General features: G+C 55.5%; 4 protein-coding genes across 4 annotated transcripts; 2 read left to right on the top strand and 2 right to left on the bottom strand.

Annotated features, from left to right (window-relative positions):
* Window positions 1–1347: 1347 nt before the first annotated feature.
* Window positions 1348–3283, bottom strand: EV422DRAFT_500310 (pyruvate kinase; the record flags this gene model as incomplete). Its single annotated transcript, XM_053068130.1, has 5 exons — window positions 1348–1562; window positions 1675–1803; window positions 1886–2032; window positions 2185–2370; window positions 2473–3283. 5 exons carry the CDS (start codon window positions 3281–3283, stop codon window positions 1348–1350), a joined length of 1488 nt encoding a protein of 495 aa, XP_052922248.1.
* Window positions 3284–5097: 1814 nt separating this feature from the next.
* On the top strand, window positions 5098–6655 carry EV422DRAFT_229995 (uncharacterized protein). Its single transcript, XM_053065547.1, has 5 exons — window positions 5098–5532; window positions 5641–5689; window positions 5796–5831; window positions 6145–6403; window positions 6466–6655. Exons 1-5 carry the CDS (start codon window positions 5441–5443, stop codon window positions 6552–6554), a joined length of 525 nt encoding a protein of 174 aa, XP_052922247.1. The 5' UTR covers window positions 5098–5440; the 3' UTR covers window positions 6555–6655.
* Window positions 6656–7111: 456 nt separating this feature from the next.
* EV422DRAFT_542237 (uncharacterized protein) lies at window positions 7112–10398 on the top strand. Its single transcript, XM_053071261.1, has 10 exons — window positions 7112–7176; window positions 7301–7786; window positions 7866–8049; window positions 8132–8328; window positions 8399–8584; window positions 8649–8724; window positions 8834–9064; window positions 9158–10022; window positions 10129–10194; window positions 10263–10398. The coding sequence occupies exons 2-8, from the start codon at window positions 7559–7561 to the stop codon at window positions 9916–9918; spliced, it is 1863 nt and encodes a 620-aa protein (XP_052922246.1). The 5' UTR covers window positions 7112–7176; window positions 7301–7558; the 3' UTR covers window positions 9919–10022; window positions 10129–10194; window positions 10263–10398.
* Window positions 10399–17528: 7130 nt separating this feature from the next.
* EV422DRAFT_542232 (uncharacterized protein) lies at window positions 17529–20192 on the bottom strand. Its single transcript, XM_053071260.1, has 3 exons — window positions 19600–20192; window positions 18057–19271; window positions 17529–17984 (listed from the first exon to the last, which is right to left on the bottom strand). Exons 1-3 carry the CDS (start codon window positions 19712–19714, stop codon window positions 17755–17757), a joined length of 1560 nt encoding a protein of 519 aa, XP_052922245.1. The 5' UTR covers window positions 19715–20192; the 3' UTR covers window positions 17529–17754.
* Between the last annotated feature and the right edge of the window lie 92 nt (window positions 20193–20284).

Here is a 20284-nt window from a genome sequence, read left to right as displayed (position 1 = left end):
CCACTTCCCTTCCCCCACGGCCGGCCCATTTGTCCTCACCTACATGTTATGCCCCCACGTCCATTCCATAACCACGCACCTTTGACAGCCTGTCACTGTCAATTCCCAGTCCCGCCCTTCCAAAACTGCAAGTTCCGCATAGGAGTGAACTTAGGAGCCCGGAAGCAAGGGGCGGAGACGTTACCGAGCGAACCCCCAGGTGTCTTACGCGTCGATGCTTCCAGCTCCATGCTCAGCCCCGGGGTGTCTCCTTGCTCTCCGACCCTCCGCGGCTTCTGTTTGTCGGAGTCGTCTGTTCCTCAGCCCCCCGACGGAAATCCGAAGTGGTCTGACTAGGCTGAGAATGTGGGTGGGATGACATATGACAGACCTGGCGTTCCTCAGCCACGGACCCATCAATGAATGGATGGATGGATGCGCCTCCCCACATCTCAGCGCAGATGTACCGTATTTGTACCCCATCTCTGTCACGTCCAGCGAACGTCCAGTGGATGCGTGAGCGATAAAAGTCACAAGCGATGATGGTGGCGGAGCTGGGAGTGGGACTGGAACACGGTCTCTGAGGCGTGTACTCCTCTGCCGAGCGCGGGAAGATACACCGCCCCCCCCCCCCCCCCCCCCCCCCCCCCCCCAGCGGTCCTCCACACACACCCCGCTATGTTTCCGATACCGGTGTGCGGATGAACGTGGCGGGGGGGGGGGGTGTACTGATCCCCCAAAGAACCCCCCGCCCTTGTAGCGTGTTCGTAGCGGGTGGATGAACGGACGGTGGGTCATGCTGCGACGTCGACGCACAGGCCCCTCGGACCGCCTGGTGACGAGAGCACGCGTTTCCCCGGGGCATGGCTAGATGGAGCCACACCACCACCGTTGTCGGCCAGGACACATACGGACGGATGCGGATCACAGGGGGTTTTGGTGATTGTCTTTTGATGGGGGGCAGACTTTTGCTTGTGCGCGAACAGTCGAACTTTTCGTCATCAATCCAGCTTGGCCAGAACGGCCGTGGGTCGGTCCCCGCTTCCCCGATCTCCTCTATACGGGTCCGGAATGCCCCGTACGCCAGTCGACCAGCAAAGGGGGGGTTCGAAACAGGGACCAGGACGCCGGGGTTGCCAACTACAGGAGTGTGCGTGCAACAGGTATAGTCATTTTCCAACCATTATGAACAAGAGAGAGCACTCGCGAAAAAATCCGCCCCCCAACCCCCCCACAAAACGGAATGTACGACGAAACAAGAAACAGCCGGGGTGGTGGTGGTGGTGGTGGTTGCGGTGTATGCGTGGTGTGCCGTATGGTGGCCATGTAATCGGGGGGGTGGGATCCTCCATCATTCGTCCCACGCATCTAAACCTCAAACCCCGCACACCTCAACACGCGCATGATATTCGTGCTTCCACTTCTCGACTCCAGCACGCCGCTGGTGACGACGACGGGGTCTCCCCTGGTCGCCATCCCCATCTTGACGCCCCACAGCATGGCGCGGTGGATGATGTTTTCCGTGCCTTCCATGTTTTCCACCAGCATCGGGTAGATCCCGCGGAGGACTTGGCATTGCCGGGCTAATGGGGAGAAATCGTCAGGTTTTTTTGGCTTTCTATTCGGTGATTTTTGGAAGGGTGTGATACCCGAGGCGTGTGTTCCCCTGGGATACACAAGGGGTATGAGACTCACCGGCCTGTGGAGACGACGTGACGGCAAGCACGGGCGCAATCGGTCTGTACTTTGAGATCGCGATCGCCGTGTTTCCCGTCTGCGTAAGCACGATGATCAAAGCGGCATGTACATCCCAGCTGGTCTTAACTATGAAAAATAAATAAATGCGTCAGATATATCTCTCGCAAAGGCAAGGGCAAGAAATTCCTGACGGAATGTGTGAGCATACCAGCAGAAGAAGCGATGGTCTCCGAGACAGAGATGGGTAGGCGGATCGAGCGACGTATGGACGGGTACAGCTCGGTGTAGTTGATGTCGATCTCGGCCTCGCGGCAGATCTTGGCCATCATTTCGACGGCGAGGATCGGGAATGATCCTAAAAATCAATCACAAAAAAAAACAAGATCAATAATTGCACATCATCACGATTTTAGGTGTGAGAGAATGGCGAGCTTTCGGGCTGGCTCCCGCTCGGCTGCCCCTCGCACTCGAGGCTTGCCCCGCTCGGCTCACCCCCCTAACACTTACCCTTAGCAGTCTCCCCACTCAACATGACACAATCACTCCCATCCAGCACCGCATTGGCCACATCCGTCGCCTCGGCCCTCGTCGGCCGCGGGTTGACAATCATCGACTCGAGCATCTGGGTGGCCGTAACGACGTGTTTGCCCGCCGCGTTGCATTTGCGGATCATCATTTTTTGATACCGTGCGACTAGGGAATAAATCACAGGGAAAAAATCCAGCGAGAGGGAGGATGTTGGTAAAAAAGAAGGGTGGGGTGATGCAAAAAGAGAGGATGGAGTCATATGCTTACCCTGCTCCACAGGAATCTCCACCCCCAAATCCCCTCTCGCGACCATGATCCCATCACTAACGGCCAAAATCTCGTCGAAATTCTCCAACCCCTCCTGGTTCTCAATCTTGCTGATAATCTTGATGCCCGTGCCCTCGATCAGCTTCCGAATCTCCAACACATCACTCGCCTTGCGAATAAAACTCGCGGCAATGAAATCCACGCCCTGCGCGACTCCAAACGCGATATCGGAGGCGTCTTTTTCGGTGATGGCGGGGAGATCGACTTCTATGCCGGGGAGGTTGACGCCCTTTGTTTCGCCGAGGAGGCCGTCGTTTTCGATCGTGCATGTTACGGTGTTGGTTTGGGGGTTGATGGAGGTGACGAGCATGCCGATGAGGCCGTCGTCGACGAGGATGCGGTCGCCCGGGTGGACGGAGGATGCGAGGGATTTGTAGGAGGTTGAGACTTGGGTTTCGTCACCCAAAACCGAATCGTCGTTGTGGAAGGTGAATGTGGATCCGGCCTTGAGTTTCTTGTCGGTTCCTCCGACGAGTTTTCCTGTACGGATTTCGGGCCCTTTTGTGTCGAGGAGGATGGCGACTGATTTGGGGGATTTGGCGTTGGCGAGGTAGGTGCGGATGTTTTCGACGGTTTTTTGGTGGTACTCGTGGCTTCCGTGTGAGAAGTTCATGCGCATGACGTTCATGCCGGCGGCGACGAGTTTGCCGAGCATTTCGACGGATTGAGTTTTGGGGCCGATTGTGCAGATGATCTTGGATTTGATTTGGACATGGCGGTCTGCGTGTGCCGAGAGGGTGTCAACATCCATCAACCCATTAACCATCGACATCAACATCCATCAAGCATCGACCTTCAACCCGTCAACCTTCGAACCATCAAGCATCAACAAACATTACCCTGCTCGCTCCGCTCGCGACGAGGATGTTGTGGGCGGAGCGTAGCTCGCTTCGCTTGCTAAGGCTCGGTCGGAACCCCATCCCCTCGGGTCCCCGTCTCGGAATACAAACTCACCAGCCTGAGCAATATACTGCGAGTCGGACATAGTTTGGCCTAGCATTGGGGTGTGCCGAGTCGAAATGGGGGGTTGGGAAGATGGAGTTGACAAGAGAGACGGAGTGGTTAGGTATATGATATGAAAGATCACCACCAGGGAGTGCCAAAACGATAAGTTTTTTATGGTGTGTGATCACGGAGTGGGAAGTAAGATTTGGGGGGGGGGGGGGGGGTTGTTGTTTACCTTTTTTTAAGTGCGGTGGGGGGGTTTCGGTTTGTCGAGTGAGAGGAACGTGGTGGGGGGGAGGGAGATAGATGGGAGATAGGGGTTCTTCGAGTGAGTGAGAGTGAGAGAGAGAGAGAGAGAGGGGGGGTCAGAGCACAGATATGTGTGGGCGCTGTGTCTGTTTCTCAGAGAGAGAGAGAGAGAGAGAGCGCTATCAGAGATCCATCTCTCCCAAAAGAAGAGACGCGAGCGACACAGACAGACAGACAGACAGAGAGAGAGAGAGAGAGACGCGCCCCCCCATCGATGGTGATGACTCCCTCCTACTACTACTACTACTACTCCCACTACTTCATGACTCCCATGGAACTCGCCCCCCAGGACCACCCATGTCGTGCGTGTAACTTACTAGTAATATGAATATGAAGATGTTCCATCGATGGGACAGAATATGAGTTTGCAAGATGGGGGATCGATCACCTTGGAATACCCTTTAATAAGTCCTTGGATGGCGGTAAGCAGTCGGTCACTGGTAGTCAACTAGGAGTAGCAATACTAAAAAGACACGGCGGTAAGAACCCCAACTCAACCCCCCACAACAAGTTATTCCGGCGAGTTGCGTTCGACTCTTCGACGTCGACAGGAGGATACTCCTTCATACTGTAAAATGCCCATACAATAATACTATCACGATCCTCGTCGGTACTACGGCCCCTGCACCTATCGGACTGATGACGACGGGTTGATCGACGTAGATATGCAAGGACAAACTCTGGGTGGTGCACGAACGGATCCGTCGATCCCCCCCCCCCCCCCCAACGACCCAGACCCAGAAACTCCGGCCGAGAACACCATGGCAGGTCTTGAGGCCATTGCACAGCTTAACACATCAACTGCCCGATCGATTTAGCTAGCCGCAGAATGCCGCTTCGCTGCATGGAAAATGCAAGAGCACAAGTCCGAGTCCGATGCCATTTTACAGTACCTCTGTGAAAACCCAAGGCGCGCATGCTGGATGATGATAAATATCGTATGAAAGCGTTTGCCCATGGAAAAAAGCCGCGCAAGCATGCAGCAGCATCATACAGACACCCTTGAAGCCCCCTAAAGACTCGTGTGGTCTGTCGCTCATTCATTCATGGGCATCCCAATGCGTCAAAAGATAGATGCATCATCAATGGCCCCGGAACCTACAGTATGTAGGCGGGGGCGTGAGATGTTATGATTCGTGCCAATCCACCCGTGATCTTTTCCAAGCAGTTTCGACCACCCTGCGAGTGATGCGAGCGGGAGTAGGAGGGGCGAGCGTGGGATGTCTGTCCCAAAAAGGGCGCAGTGGGTGCTGACGTGATGGCCCCTACTCCCTCTCTCTCTCGCAGTGTGGAAACCCCCCCCCCCCCCCCCAAACCCCCCCCTATTTACTTTACCACTAGAGAAAACCAACCTGCTTGCTCGCAATACTCTCTACTATATATATACCTCGCTCCCTACCAAAGAGCCCCCTTCCCGCTCTTGCTCTTGCAGCCCCCACCCACCCTCTATCCAGCCCGCCCTTGGTCTATATCCACCCATCTCAACCCGCCATCCCCACGGAACACCATTCCTTCCCCAAGTTGAACACTCCCAACGCTTCCCAGCCCACCAAACGAGCAACAACCTCCCCCGCTTCAGCGGCCAGGGGGGCTCGTTCTCCCCACTCCCACCACCCAGCCCGACACCACTTTCCGCAAAGTCCCCCCCACCGCCATGGCGTCCAATACACTCGCGCCCATATCAACCTCCGTGCCGGCATTACAGGTCCAGCGCAACGGGACGTGTTGTGTTTGTCTAAGGCCTGTGTATGTATTGGGGATGGAAGCGAGGACCCATATTTCCCTCTCTCTGCTTGGGCTTCTGTTTGATGTATGAGGTTACTTATGCCATGTTTGATGTTGGGGGGGCGTTAGGTATGCGATGGAGGCTGTGGTGGCGCAATTCAAGTTTTACCATAAAGGGGTGGGTTTTGGATGTCTCGTTCCCGTTTTGGGGATGGGAAGTTTTCGATGAGGGGGGGCCCCGGTGATCGACTGACTTGATGTTCGCATTTTTCTCGGTTTTTTAGTGCTTGAAATGTGCGCAGTGTAATCGGACTCTGTCGGTATGTTGGGATGTTGCGTGTTTGGGAAGGGGATCGAGCGGTGGACGATGAGAGTGGGGGAATTGGATTGGCTGAGAGGTGGGGATGGCAGACATCGGGGGGTGGGACAGGTTGACCGCGAGCGGAGCGAACCATGGTGGTTGTCTGCGGCGAGCGGGGGCGAGAGGGGGGCGACCCGGGGGCTGGAGCCAATGCAACACACGAGCGATGTGGCCGGCCGGCCCAGAGCGAACGGCTTCGGAACATCAACGCACATCGTGGTTGACGGTTGATGATGGATGGCTGATGTCTGACGATGAATAATCCTCAACAGATAGCAAACTACGCCTCCCACAACGGCTCCGTCTACTGCACCGCCCATCTCCCCAAAACCCCGCAACTCACCACCCCCACCGGACGCCGCAACTCCGACGACAAAACCTTCGGCTCCCTCTCCGGCTTCTCCTCAACCTACACCACCACCACCGCCGGTTCCGATGCACACCAACGCAGTGCGTCAGAGTACGCCCACCGACCCAATTTACGAAACGTGTTCTCCGAATCGAGTCCGAATACGTCGCCGTTAACCTCAAGTGAGTGCGCTGTGTATCATACTTATGAGATATAGTTGGTGTAATTGACACAATCTAGGTAGCACCCTGGCCTCCCCATCATCGCGGGCCTACGCGGATAGCGGCGCGGGAGCGGGACGGAAGACGCCGCCGCCGGGCCGATTGTTGCTGAATTCGAATTCCACTACGGCGCAGGGAGGGAAGCCGCCGATGTCGGCGCCGTTGTATCCGAGGGCGGGGGGGATCAAGACCGGGGAGGGGGGGAGTAAGGGGCTTTTAGGTAGGCTTTTTGGGGACTTTTTGTCTCGCGGGGACTTTAATGGCGCTTTTATTGAGAATCGCGGACGTTTGCAGCACGAGATGAGGCCGCCAATTCGTCATCAGGCCCATCACCCACCGACCCCCGCTCCAAAAGACGCGGCTCCTCCAAACCGCACTCCTCCCGCACAATCAGCATGGACCGCATCCCCCCAACCTCCCCGCGCCGTTTCTCCACCGACTCGTCTTTCTCCCACTCGAATCACTCGGTGGGCTACTCATCCTCCGACGACACCCCATCGCCCCACCCCGCCACAAGATCCACGCAAAATCTCCGCCGCACAGCCCCAGGTGTAGCTGCATCGCAGGCGGCTCGGAGAACGAGTAGCCCGGACTCGAGTATACAGTCCTTGATCAGGTTGAATGTATCTGCGTTGGATGATTTGGACGCCGGTAAAGGGACGGGGGAGGGCGGGATTGGGAAGGGGAGGAGTTTGTCGTTGAGCTTGGATACGCTGGGCCCCAAGAAGAAGCGGGTACGTGGGTGGGAAAAACATCATACTGCGGTGTTTGGTTGTCTGGCGTTGTTTCGCCCCCGGCATGATATACTGAAAAACCTGGGGTCTTTCTGTTTTTTTTTTCTTTCCTTTTTCTTGGTAGCATGCGAGTGTGAGAAGCGCGGAAATCCCCGACTCGGTACATCGTGTCTCCTCGACGAAATCAACCACCCTCCTCTCCGACCTCGCCAACATCGTCTCCACACAGGGGTTCGACCTTATCCAGATCTACGAGAACTTCAACCGTCTGCCTCCCCCGCCGTCCCAGGGGGCCCGCCGTCCCACCACCGCCGCGTCCACATCCGACCTCAACGCGCGGAAAAACCAAACCAACATCGCGTTGACGGTGTTCAGAGGCATCATGGAGTCGATACGGAAGCTGATGGAGATTGCGAATTGTCTGGTCCCTGTGGGTGGCCTGAGGGCCGCGGCTGTCAAGTTGACTGCGAAGGAGCGCGAGGCGGAACGCGAGATTGCGGGCGCTGAGGAGGGCGGGTGGAAGGGGGTGAGGGAGCTGAGGGAGGCGATCTTGCAGACCGTGCATGAGGCCGATAAGGTTGTTAGTAGTTATGTGGAGGCTCAGGGGAAGGTATGTCTGCGTGTCCCCCTTTCGCCCGCCTCGCACCACACCACACTTATTGACCTCTCGCTTTTTTTTTCTTCTTCAGCTGATAATAAAAACGGCAGATGGTTTCCGCCTCGAAGCCATCGGGCCCGACAATGGGCTGCGGAGCACCACCGGAACCATTGCCGACACGACTACGGCGGAGGGAGACCCCTCGTACGGAAGTTATAAATTGGAGTATGTGGATGAGGATGCAGGGTACTATCGGCGGCATTTTCTTGGGAATGGTACGTCATACCAAACCCGATTATCTTTCTGTCTGTCGGTTGTTGATTGACAAGTCTATTGTTTCGTTTGTGATTTGGACAGAACATCGAAACTACATAGGCGATATGCCCAAACTCGGCCCCGTCATCATTTCGTTGATGTACAAGCCCGGGTCTCAGAAAGCCGACGTGCCGTATTCACAGAGCCCGCCCGCCGTCGTCGGGGGTAGCATGGGTGGCGGCCAGGGCGGGGAGAAAGACCAGGGTGCAGAGTTCTGGGCTATCATGCGGACCAAAGACGTAACGTTCTCATAGTTCCCCCTCCCCCCCGTCTACCGACTCTCTGAACAATGATATCCATTTGATGTAGGCCCAACCCCTCCGCGCAGTCATCGACGCCGCGCGGGTAACCGCCTCCTCCGTGCTCCGTCAGAACCCGAAACATGATGTGAAGGCGGCGCTGCAGATGCTGCATAGGGATATACAGCCGGGGAAGTTGAGGAAGGTTGCGGGCGAGGGGTTTGAGAGGCGGTTGGTTGCGCTGGATGAGTTGTTGGTAGGTCTTGGGATTTGAGAACAGGGCGGGGGAGGATGGGGATTGATGACCTTTTTTTTTGGAGACGGTTACGAGGTATAAGTTTGGCGTGCTGTATTGTAAGGCGGGACAGACGACTGAGGAGGAGTTTTTCGGGAATGGTAAGCGCCGGCCTTTCGCTTCCTACTATCACATCCCTCCACCCCCTGAATTCATCCCCATCGCCACCCACCCACCCGCAATATAACACCTCAACCCTCCCCCCCACAGAAACAGGCTCCCCCGCCTTCGACCGCTTCCTCACACGCATCGGCGACAAAATCGATCTCTCCACATGGACGGGCTACTCCGCGGGTCTGGACACCAAGCACGGCCAGACGGGCAAATGGTCGCTGTACACCAAATGGAGACACTTTGAGGTCATGTACCACGTGTCGACGTTCCTGCCGTATAAGAAGGAGGATCGCCAGCAGATTCAGCGGAAGAGGCATATTGGGAATGGTAAAAAACAAAAATGAAAACGAATCAAATCATGTTGTCTTATAATCATACATGGTAAAATATACTAATCCGCGTGACGTTTTTTTTTTTCAGATATCGTAGCAATCATATTCATAGACGGCGACACGCCCTTCGACCCCAAATCCATCAAATCGCAGTTCCTGCACATCTTCATCGCCGTGCAGGAAGACCGGCACACACGCCCCGGCAAGATCGGCTACCGCGTCGTGCTCGCCTCCAACGTCGACGTCCCGCCCTACGGCCCGCCGTTGCCCACCCCGCCCGTGTTTTGGGATGAGGCGGAGATGAGGGATTTTCTGTTGGGGAAGAGTGAGTTCAACGGGGTAGTCACAGTGGTGCCAGGTGACCGTGAAGGGGGCGGGGGTAACTCAACAGCGCCTTTTTTTGTTAATGATAGTGATAAACGGCGAAAACGCCTCGTACAAAGCGCCCAAATTCCAAAAACCGCACCACCGCACCCGCAACGCGATGATGGACGAGATCCTGCGCGACTACGCCACGGCCTCCTCGTCCAGCGCCACCGCGTCCAAATCCAGCAAACGCGGGACCGTGAACGCGAACGACGACCGGAGCAGCGCCGCGGCGAGTCCCGTCGTGCATCGTCCGTCCACGGGCTTGATGTCCGAGCCGCCGACGCCGTCGGGCGAGAACCCGGCGGAGCTGCCGGGGGAACAACCGCCGCCGCGCAGGGGGAGCGTGTTTACGTCCCTGGGAGGCGTGCTGGCGAGACGCGCGAGCGTGCCGGATCATACCACCGACGGCGCTGGGAGTACCCACAAGCGGGCGGAGGCGGACCCTGCGGAGACCGGGAGGGGGAAGAGCGGTGGGAGTAATGTGACTCCGGGAGAGGAGATGGAGAAGGAGAAGGAGAAGGACGCAAAGAAGAAGAAAGGGAAGAAGTTGGGACGGAGTAAGAGTACGAGGGAGAGTCTGGATGGTATGTGTGGCTTGTATATGTTTTTTTTTGGGGGGGGGGGGGGGGGGGGGGTTGACTCAAAAAATGTGGGGATTGATTGGCTTGTTTCCCTTTTTTTTTCACACAGTGGCGACGAGACGCTCAACGACGGCCCTTAATTCTTCCGCGGAAAGTCTGGCGGATAACGAAGGAGGTATGGCCATAACCCCCGCCATAACCCGTGTCTCGTTCACACACATCCCTAACACCCCTTTGTCCCAGGCAAAAAATCACGCACAGCCTCCTCATCCCTCCTCGCGGCCTTCAGCGGCCTCAAACGGCGCGCCACGGAAGAGAAAAAGATCAAATCCCGCGAAGACGTCTCGAAGGAGAAGGGGAGGAGTCGCGAGGGGTTGGGGGATGAGGCCGGGGGGGCGGGAGGGAGGGGGATGAGTCCGAGTAAATCGGCGGTTTTGGAGTCTTGAAAGGGACCGGGGGGGGGGGGGGGGAGGGGGGGGGGAGTGTGGGCAATTAAACTAGCAACAGATGCGCAAGCCGGATTTTGGATATTCCCTTCTTTTTTTTTGGGTTGATTTATACCAAGTTGGGGGTTTTTGTGATATACATACCACTTTTCTTTTTTTTTTGATATATGACTTACTTTGGCGAGATTTGGATGGTTCTTTTGGAAGTGGAGATGCGGAGACGACGGAACAGATGCTACTTCGTCGGCCGTTGCACCCCGCCCCACGCGTTGGCGGTGGGTCGGGATTATGTATGGACGACGATGGATGCTCGCATTTCCGGGCCTCGTCGGTCCACAGGTCCATCTGCGGCCCGTTCATCGCGTTGTCCCTCGGACTTCAGGCATGGCAGCGTGCTCAGGCGTCGCCGGCCCCGACGGTGCACAACTACAGTTGGGGCGGGAACATCATCTGTACCTTCTTCGAGGAGCATCTGCCACTCACGCTTGATGCACCAGTGATTATCACATCCCTCAACTACAATCCCTTTGAGGAATTCCCTGTTCGAAGCCTCCCGTTCCTCATACATACACTGACTGGCAAGAATCTGGCAAGAAGCTGGCCCCTTCGCTTTCTTATTCCTGGCTTTGGACACCTCCCCACAGTCTGTTGCGTACCGCAAAACGAATCCCCTCTTCCGAGCGCGTCCGATTCGCGTTCTTTGGACTTCTCACAAATTCACAATAGCGGACCGAGGCTGGGAGAGACGCGTCAGTCTCGCGTTCGAGTTGGAGGATGATCGGTGGGTTGTCCCGTCACTTGACCCTGGACACGCTCACTACACCGGCCCTTCCCTTTGCCATATCGTCCTTGTCGATCCTTCGCTGGAAACGCATGAGCGGGTTCCATCCGACTCGTCAGTTTCGCGTCTTGGAGGTTCTGGACAGCGGATCGAATGGACTGACCAAAGTTATGGGCGCGGGAATCGCGCAACTTTCTCACATTCTGTGACAAGAACCACCCCGTATGTGCCCACAACAAGTTCCGTGGCCCTTCCTCTGTCTTTTTCCGTTACGGTGCCTTCGGACGGAAAGCATGAACGATGTCCGAGTTTCTCCAAGGACGCGTCGGTTTCGCGTTTTTGCCGTTTCGGACAGGCGGGAACCAAAAACGTCAACCGTCAGAGCACTCCCGTTATATTCGATGACGCTTTAACTGGACAGACTGTATGCAACGCCAAGTGAGTAAGTCCGTAAATCGGACTTCATACGGATTGAGCAACTGGAGAAGTGGTGTGGAACGGTTCACCCCGCTTCACAGGCGCGTTGAAAAATGCCCGCAGACCAAGCGCCAGTGTCGGGTTGTTCGGACAAGAAGCGTTTGATCTGGAGCCGAGACTTACGCCTCAACGAACGCATCCAGTCTTGCGCTTCCGTTGGGAAAGGGCGTGAAGGGCAGCAGAGGAGCAAGGAAGGCACCCGGTTGTCTCTCCTTTGGCCGGCGGGTAATTTTCTTTCTGGCGGGTTTCTCAGCTTCATCGGGCGACGCGTTGGTTTCGCGTTTTCGGACAGGCGGAGATGTTGTGTTCGGACATTCTGCTGGCAGATGACAGTGAAGCTCCTTTTCCTCCGGCCGACCTACAGCCAACGCATGCAAACTCCGGCGGACGCAGTCAGCCTAAAGATGCACACAAGGCTGACCAGTCAGCCTAAAGACGCACACAGGCTGACCGCGTCAGTTTCGCGTTTTCTGACAGAAGTTGAAATGTGGAGAGGGAGATTCAAAATTGAGGACTGCTCCAACTAAAAGCCGCAGTGAATTGGCAGCTCACCGGGGCAGAGTGATACCACCCCTCGTAAACACGTTAGTGGGGCCGATCCATGCCCTGACCGCAAGCCCTTTGTTTAGGTGTGTAAGACTTTTTGACAATGTGCTCGGGGTGCAAACTCAACGAGGGCCTCTGTACATTGTGCGTTTTGTTATCTGCCCACTGCCCAGCAGCGGAATCAAGACATTACCACCTACGCCGTGCGAAAGACGCCAGAAATGTACATGTACAGAACGCGCCAGTTTTGCGTTTTCGGACAACAGTTCGGGAAAACACATCTCGTCGACCTGCTGGGAGCGGGGAAGCGCGGCCGGAGGCGGAAGGTTTGAGTGGAAAGAGTATTTACGGCTGGCCCACAGGGCATAGGCGAGTCAACTCCTATATTGCACAGGGCGGTTCAAATACCACAGTATTGTTGACGCGTCAGTTTCGCGTTTTCAGGCATAGACTACATCTGCACGGGTGGGATGTGCTAACTGGCTTGCCCGGCCGTTATCGCACTTTATTTTTGAATATAGATGTACATATACACACGCCGATTGTGACCCGCCCGTGAACCGACAGGCTAGGGCTGAAAGATCATACCGATTTACACGTCAGTTTCGCGTTTTCGGACGACAGTTGGGGCAGCCGACCGGGCGGTCGCAAATTTCCTCATGACTCAATGGAGGCGTACGGGACACATACATATTCACTCGCTCATACGAGAATGCGGACTGTTTGATTGGCAGCAGGAGAGAGAGCAGCCTACGTGTAATCAGGCCGTTGGATGTACGCGTCAGTTTCGCGTTTTCAGATGAGTTGATCCGCCGGGATTTCGCAACCTGGTTATGTGGATCGCACGGTGTGTGGTGTGGGACGTGTTGGGAGAGGTGCTTGATGGCAAATGTACGAAAAGCCCATGTAAGCCCGCGAACGAACGCGTCGGCTCCTAGATTTCGATCTTGGATGGTTATAGACACTTTCTGTTGAGAGACGCACAGGCCTTTCTACGCGGATCTGAGGATCCGCTTGCCCAAGCGACCAACTTCTTTCGTTACCGCATAGTTCCCACTGTCCTCCTTACATGTGTGAGACACATATATATGTACATATATATAGGGAGTTGCTAACGGAATTTGCTAACCGCGCTACCCTCCACTTCACACTATAATAAGCGACATAGACTTGGTGACTTTTTGGGTAACTAACCTACCATAACAACACGCTCCGCTTGGGGCGGCCTTCGGCCGGTTAGGGCTGGGTGTTACTAACCCTAATCCTAACCCTAACCCTAACTGGGGCTGCAAGTTATAGTTTCCATCCACTTAACAATTAAAGTATGTGTGCTTAAAGGTAGCGTGGATAGCAAACACGGGTAGCGTACGTAGTTAGCAACTATCTATATATATATATATATACCCACACCATCCGGAATACGCCATACCGCTCGCGCTCAGAAAGCGAGTCAGTTTCGCATTTTCGGACAACACACATGCCCAGCCCCCGATGAAAGCAAAAGGGGTGGAGCAGTGGGAATCGCAGTCTGCTCATAGGTGGATCATCCACATCGTGACGGGCCTGGGTGGGGCCCAAGATGTTAATGACCCGAGCGAACTTCTCGCACACAGCGGCAGGGAGCGACCTTCTTGTGTTTTCCCAACCATTCTCTTGGACGCGTCACTTTCGCGTTTTCGGACAATAGTTCGAAGTAACCAGACGGGGTCAGGTCCTCGATCACCCACCGGAAAACGAGGTTACATTGCCGTTCATGAGTGAATCCTCCCATTTCTGACTGGCCCGGGCAGTGCCCGTGCTTTGTAAATATTGTCAGCCGACCTTTGGTGGTTTACACTCGGCGGAGAGCGGCTGTCTCGAAAACCCCACGGACTCCAAAGTAGTCCCATTGACGTACGTGTCAGGTTCACGTCTTGGGGAAGGGGATTTCCTGCTTTCCCTCAAATGCACACCGCATTTGCCAGTTCCCGTATGGATAGTGGCGCATAGTGCAAGGGGTGAACAGGGGAAAGGGGTGATGGTAAAATGTGAAGGAGGCCCCCTTTCACTCGTCAGTTTTGCGTTTTGGGCGAACCTCTTGGGAAAAGCAAGAAGTGGAAGGGCCTATGGGACTGGGTAGTCGTGGCATGAGTGCATAATTCTTAACTGTCCCGGATACCGTCAAGGTGAATGAACAGCCGGGCTTCCTCCCCTCTGCCTCTTGTACAAACACCCGTTCAGCACACGGACGCGTCTGTTTCGGCGTTTCGGACTACATGGTTTGCTTGATATATGCGCGGTACACGATTTTCGTAGTGAGAGTGAAGGTTCTCCGTGGCGCACTTATCAGAGGGTGGTGTGAGAGAAAGGGGCCGGGCAGCAGGAAGGGAAAGTGAAGGCGAAAGCAGGACGGAACTGACCAACCCAACCCAGATTGTGGCGTCTTCCGACACGCTCGAAGAGGCGTTCCCGACTCAAGTTCCGTACGGTGGGGCCTTCCCAAATTTCGTACAGGAACGCAGACGGATGGGTTATCGTTTTTTATCATCTGTGTGCTAACACCCCCTTAAGGGTTATGCACTCCCTGTTTTACCCCCGACAGCGCGAGCTTTGGACGTGAAAGTGGGGAGTGTCGAGACATCGGTACCGCTGGTGCGGATTGTCCGCCCCCCTCCCCCCTTCCAGATCTTCTGCCCGTGCCCTCTCCACCTTTGACCCATTCTGCGAAAAACATGACGTATGGTCGTCCGGCAAACGTACTGCGCTGACTAAGCCCATCCACGCGTCAGTTTCGCGTTTTCGGACAAAGTTCCCAATTGTGTTGGGCACATTATCGGAAGAAACGGATGCATGGGGTGCACAATGATGGAGGTTGAGCTCATTCCAATTTAGCCGCAACTACTCCCAAGCTCTGCTGATGTCTGTATGGCTCATAGACGCTATAAGCTATCCTTGTGACCAAAAGAACGGGAGCCTTCCAACCTCAGAGCTATCTATGTCTATGACTATTTGCCGCCGTCTAGAGCTGATGCGCCGGTTGACCACATCAGGTACGCCAAAAAGGTCGAGAGATCACTCCAAACTACTCAAAACATGGGGGTGGAATAGGTGCGTGTCACGTGGTGTCCCTCAGATGGCCTAAGACGACTGCACTCCTGTCGTCTCCTGTCAGGTTGCCTGTCAGGTTGCCTGCCTCAAAGACCTCAGGAGGTATGGCGGTCACACCCATTTTTCAAACGGTGAAAAGTCTTTGCAACCCTCGGCTCCTCCGGCGGCTTCCATTGATATCAGGTTTGGGAGAGAGAGGTACAAGAAAGGACGGCGAAAGAAACTGCCGGCTGCGACGGGCTATTGCATCTTACGTGTGCCGGCTATTGCTTCTTTTCAGGGGCCGCAAAACGGATGGAAAAAAGTGAACTTTCTGTTTCGAGGCGACCCTTAGGGGTTAGACCATATTTTTTCTGCACTCTGTTCCTGCAATCATTCTTTAAACGCATACAAATCTTCCAACGCACGACCCGACTCATTCACTGGATTTGGGGGATGTACATCTGACATGCACTGCTGCTGCAGGGGACTCGCACCATCTTGTTCTTTACAGCGAGTTGGGGTCTCGGAGTCGGGACGCACCCAGTCCTATCTTGCCGGAAGAGCCGTCTCGGAGTTGAATTCTCCGTGGTACGCATTCCGTTTCGGACAAAGGGGTCTTTCACCATGGAGTTACATGTACAGATGTGATGACGAATGAGATACCCGTAACGGATTGCTTACATCAACTTGAAGGATAGGGGGTGGGGAGAAGGACAGGCGGGGAGGCGAGAGGGGGTGGTCCGAACAAATATCTACGCGTCAGGTTCGCGTTTTCGGACAAGGTTCTCCTTCCCTAATTACGATATGCGGCGCACACACACAGTTTGTCATATACATTTGAGGCATCAGAGCGAGACTAGTCTGAGACCGTGGTTGCATTAGGTCTTCAACAGCGTCAATAATGTCACGAACTATTTCAAAAGCGGGGATAATCACGAGCGGTTTACTCACGCTTTTTGGACGGACTTACAGATGCAGTATCGGTGTTGATGAGTGGAATTTCCGTGGCGGTGTGTTATTACAATACCCTGTGGAAATGAGGAGGGAAGGGAAGGGCGAAAGGAGGAGGCAGCCCGACTATCACGCGTCAGTTTCGCGTGTTCGGGGGCTACAAGCTTGTGGGAACACATGCCCTAAGTTCGCTGCGGTAAAGTTCCCGAAGTGGCCGATGGTATTTATTTTACGGATCGGAAATATCGATTTTACGAAGCGATCGGGGCGCACCACAGGCAGAGTCCACCAGACCACTGTGAAGAACATACCGTGCGTGTGTGTGTGTGTGTGTGGGGGGGGGGGGGGGGGGTGGGGGAAGGGGGGCCCTCTTCTATCTGCCCACACCCACCGTCCTTTACGCGTCAGTTTCGCGTTTTCGGACAGATAGCTGGGACAAGTAACCAAACGATACGCGCCCAGGGTGAAGGCGGATGAGCAGGGGGTTGTTCTTAATGCGTTTATGAGTGTATCGGACCCCTTCCCCCATTCGGTGAATCAGCAGCCGAAACTTTCGCAGTTTGGACCAGCGTCCGAAATGCTGCTTGACGAATGCTGGGTATATATCAGGTTCTAGATTACGCCCGGTCACTTGACAAAGCGTGGACACACAACTGACATGGTTGGTGAATGCGTGCGTGGCACAGGGAGATGAGAAAAAAACACGGGAAAAGGGCCCATGTCTTTGTTCACGCGTCAGGTTCGCGTTTTCGGACATTGATGAGTGTCCGAAACGATCGTCCCACTGAACCTGGTTAACTCCAATACGCGGCACGCACGGACATTTCCTGCTGACGATGGCCTTCTGGACATGGAGAGATGGTGTTTGGATGGGTGTGTGTGGCTGTAGACGGGATACGCAGTGTACTGTACCTTGTCGCAGCTCCTTCCTTTCCATCGTTTCCATTCATTTGCGAGGAGACATATCGAACCCTCCCCTCCTGCTCTTCCGCTCAGTCTTGCCCCGCCCCCCCCCCCCCCCTCCCCCCCCGGTCCGTGTACAACTCACGGTTTTTCGGACATCCAAGCTCACCTTCCGATTCTTTCTGAGAGGTCAGCTTCGAGCCTTGGTGCTGTCGGAAAACTTCCAAGTGCCCCCATGGGTGGCTGCCTGTCTTCTCTCTCGTAACCGCCTCCAACAACAACAACACAAACCGATAACTCACACCCGAAAAAGCCTCAAACACATTCGCGACAAAGCTTGAAAAAAGTTCATGTTTATATGTTGTTCTGTCTATATACAAGTGGTTACAGAAAGATTTGTTGGGACAGATGAAGAAATGTACAGATGGTGGTTGATGTTCAGATCATGGGGTGTCGAAGAAGAATGTACAAATGTATGATGATGCGGTGGGTGGATATGTCTGCTTCATGATAGGAATGTCACGGGCCGACGTCCCCAATTACGCCGTGTCCTCAAAGATATCTACCTCCCCCTAGGCATCCCAACCAAACTAACCCCGCGCTCCCTCACAACCCCACTTCCATCCCGCATACTTCGCCTCGCGTACGCCGAGAAGAACTCCGATGCGCGCACACTCGGATCCATTTCATCGCTGTTGTCACCCGGGTAGGGCTGCGGGGAGGCCGGCTCGAGACAGGAGAGTGGGAATGCGCCGATGGTGGAGGTTGTGTGGTTTGTTCCGACTGCCCAGCCTAATGATATAAATAGATAGGTGTTAGAGGGGGGCAAGACAGGGGGAAGGGGATATGATATATAAGACGTACCATCATCAAACTCCTCATCCACGCTAACAACATCCCCAATATTCAACGTTAGTTCATCGCCCATTTGTGCTTCGTAAGTCTGGACTACCGTCATTGTTTGTGCGAGGGGCAGGATGGAGGGTGCGCGGTTCTCGAAGGTTTCCATCATGGCCGGTTGGGTTGGGAGGACCGGGAGCGAGAATTCCGGGGGTGCGTTACGTACACGGGGTGGGATGGCTGGCATGGGGGGTGTGGGGGAATTGCGTTGATACGTTCCATTGTTGTTGGAGGAGGAGGGGTTGAAGTCGGAGTACATGGACATAGGCGGTTGGCGGTTCAGGGACTGAAGCGGTGGACGGTTCAGTGACTGTTGTTTTGGTCCTGATCCGGGTGCGGCGGGGGAGATTGTAGTCGAGCGGGCGGGCCCGAGGAAGGATTTCCGGACAGTGTTCATGAACCTTCCCCGGGAGGAGGAAGGGCCGTCTTCGGCGTCCATGCGGCCACGGACGACCGTACCCGTACGTCCGAGCGTCGTGCCCGGCTTGATTTCGTTCTCGCCTGGTTGGATCGCGGTGGTTGTGACACTTCTCCAGCGGCGGACTTTGACGTAGAAGAAGAAGAGAGTGGCTCCCAGGAGCATTCCGCCGAGTGCGAGGCCTGAGGCGATGTAAGGGGTGGCGCTGATGGGGTCGACTAAAGAGCCCGGGTCGCCGGCGGACATGGCTGCGGTGGAGGCGACCATGATGCAGCAAGGGTCGGCTTTCCCAGTTTGGGTGGAGCAGTAGCGTTGGGCTTCGAGCGGGGTTGCGAATCCGCAGGTAGCGAATTCGGCGCGGAGGCCTTTGGAGCATTTGGATGTGGTGGGGAGGGTGGAGCAGAAGGATTCGATGGCCGTGAGGTCTTTCCGGTTGGTGCCGGCGGCGGCGGCGGGGTTGGAGGTGCAGAGGGTGGTGTTGGAGAGGATGGCTCGGTTGGCCGCGACGTTCTGCTGGCATGGGGCTTGGCAGAGGGTGTCGGAGGCGGGGAGCGGGTTCGGGTTCTCGGCGCATCCGGATTTGGCGACAAAGAAGAAGCATTGCACGGATGTGGCGTAGCGTTGGCCCGTACCGTCGAACGCTGGGCAGGAGAATGCGGATCTGAAGGTGGAGATGTAGTCCGGCGAGGGCTTCGTATTGCTGACGATGTACTTGTCGAATGTGGCCACATCGTTGAACCCGTTCCGTAGTGGTGCGACATCTGTAAAGAGAAAGAGATAGTCATTGAGCGATGGGTGTCCAGATGTCCATTTTGCCAGGCCCCCTGAATCGACACACAGCACCTTCCCACGACCCTCCCAACTCCCAACTCCCACAGTGAAAACGACCGTTCGCTGCGCGCTCCCAGGTCTCGTGCGCCTGCGCGAAACACCCTCCGCTCGCAACTTCACTGCGTTAGCCCTCAGGCATCCCCTAGACCTTGCTTCTCTCCCTACAATCGCCCCTCGCAAGCGCATCCACAAGCGCATTGGATCCCCCGCGCTCGCCGTCTTCCCACGACCAATCCCACCTCGGTATCTCATACTTACACATCCCACTTAAATCCGGACAAGCGGTTGACCCTGTAAGCTGGAAGCATCCCGTAGCAGCAGCACCAGCAGGGGTATCACTACTTGCGGCGGTAGCGGCGGCGGTGGACGACATGGTTGGTGGACGCTTGCTGGACCGTGCGTGCCCTTCTACTGGACTATGCGGACGTGGGACCACTACTCAGATAGATCGTACTATGGCGAGTGTCGTCGTTGGTGTGAGAGTGGGAAGTTTATGCGAATGGGAGTCAACTAAGGGAAGCTCAGCTGGACGGGGACAGCGTGCTGTGCTGTGCGGGCGGCGACAAGAGTAGTTGCGGGTGGGGAGGGGAGGGGTGCGAGAGGACGCCAAAACCTCTTCCCGAACGAGGCCGGCGGGTGCTGAGCCAGGGAGGTTTCTCCCACGCTGCCTCCCATTACTACGGCCTTTTCGCTCTTTTGCCTGAGCGAGATACTATCCTACTACTGCTACTACTACTATACTATGTCTCACACTGGCGGTGGTATCCCAAACCCCCCCTCCCCCCCCGTCTGGCGTCTGAGTTTCAACTGGTTGGTTGCTCGCTTGCTGTGCCTTTTTGCACCGCTTGCAGACTTTTTCACTCTGCGCTTGTGCGTCCAATCAGTTATTCCCCCCCCCCCCCCCATCCTGTCTGTCATAGACACCCACCCCCTCTGAAACACG

The sequence above is a fragment of the Fimicolochytrium jonesii genome (assembly GCF_025526975.1).
Source record: "Fimicolochytrium jonesii strain JEL569 chromosome Unknown EV422scaffold_29, whole genome shotgun sequence".
In the NCBI taxonomy this organism is placed as follows: domain Eukaryota; kingdom Fungi; phylum Chytridiomycota; class Chytridiomycetes; order Spizellomycetales; family Powellomycetaceae; genus Fimicolochytrium; species Fimicolochytrium jonesii.
The sequence above is the reverse complement of the archived record's forward strand: the minus strand, read 5'-3'. Positions and strand labels throughout refer to the sequence as shown.

Excerpts from the sequence above, each read along its gene's own strand:
- EV422DRAFT_229995 (XM_053065547.1), top strand. The coding sequence starts at position 5,441 with ATGGCGTCCAATACACTCGCGCCCATATCAACCTCCGTGCCGGCATTA. Across the intron at positions 5,690-5,795 it reads TCAAGTTTTACCATAAAGGG|TGCTTGAAATGTGCGCAGTG; the intron begins GTGGGTTTTGGA and ends TCGGTTTTTTAG. Across the intron at positions 5,832-6,144 it reads AGTGTAATCGGACTCTGTCG|ATAGCAAACTACGCCTCCCA; the intron begins GTATGTTGGGAT and ends AATCCTCAACAG.
- EV422DRAFT_542237 (XM_053071261.1), top strand. The coding sequence starts at position 7,559 with ATGGAGTCGATACGGAAGCTGATGGAGATTGCGAATTGTCTGGTCCCT. Across the intron at positions 8,585-8,648 it reads TTGCGCTGGATGAGTTGTTG|ACGGTTACGAGGTATAAGTT; the intron begins GTAGGTCTTGGG and ends TTTTTTTTGGAG. Across the intron at positions 9,065-9,157 it reads GAAGAGGCATATTGGGAATG|ATATCGTAGCAATCATATTC; the intron begins GTAAAAAACAAA and ends TTTTTTTTTCAG.
- EV422DRAFT_542232 (XM_053071260.1), bottom strand. The coding sequence starts at position 19,714 with ATGTCGTCCACCGCCGCCGCTACCGCCGCAAGTAGTGATACCCCTGCT. Across the intron at positions 19,272-19,599 it reads TCCGGATTTAAGTGGGATGT|ATGTCGCACCACTACGGAAC; the intron begins GTAAGTATGAGA and ends TTCTCTTTACAG. Across the intron at positions 17,985-18,056 it reads GGATGAGGAGTTTGATGATG|GCTGGGCAGTCGGAACAAAC; the intron begins GTACGTCTTATA and ends TTATATCATTAG.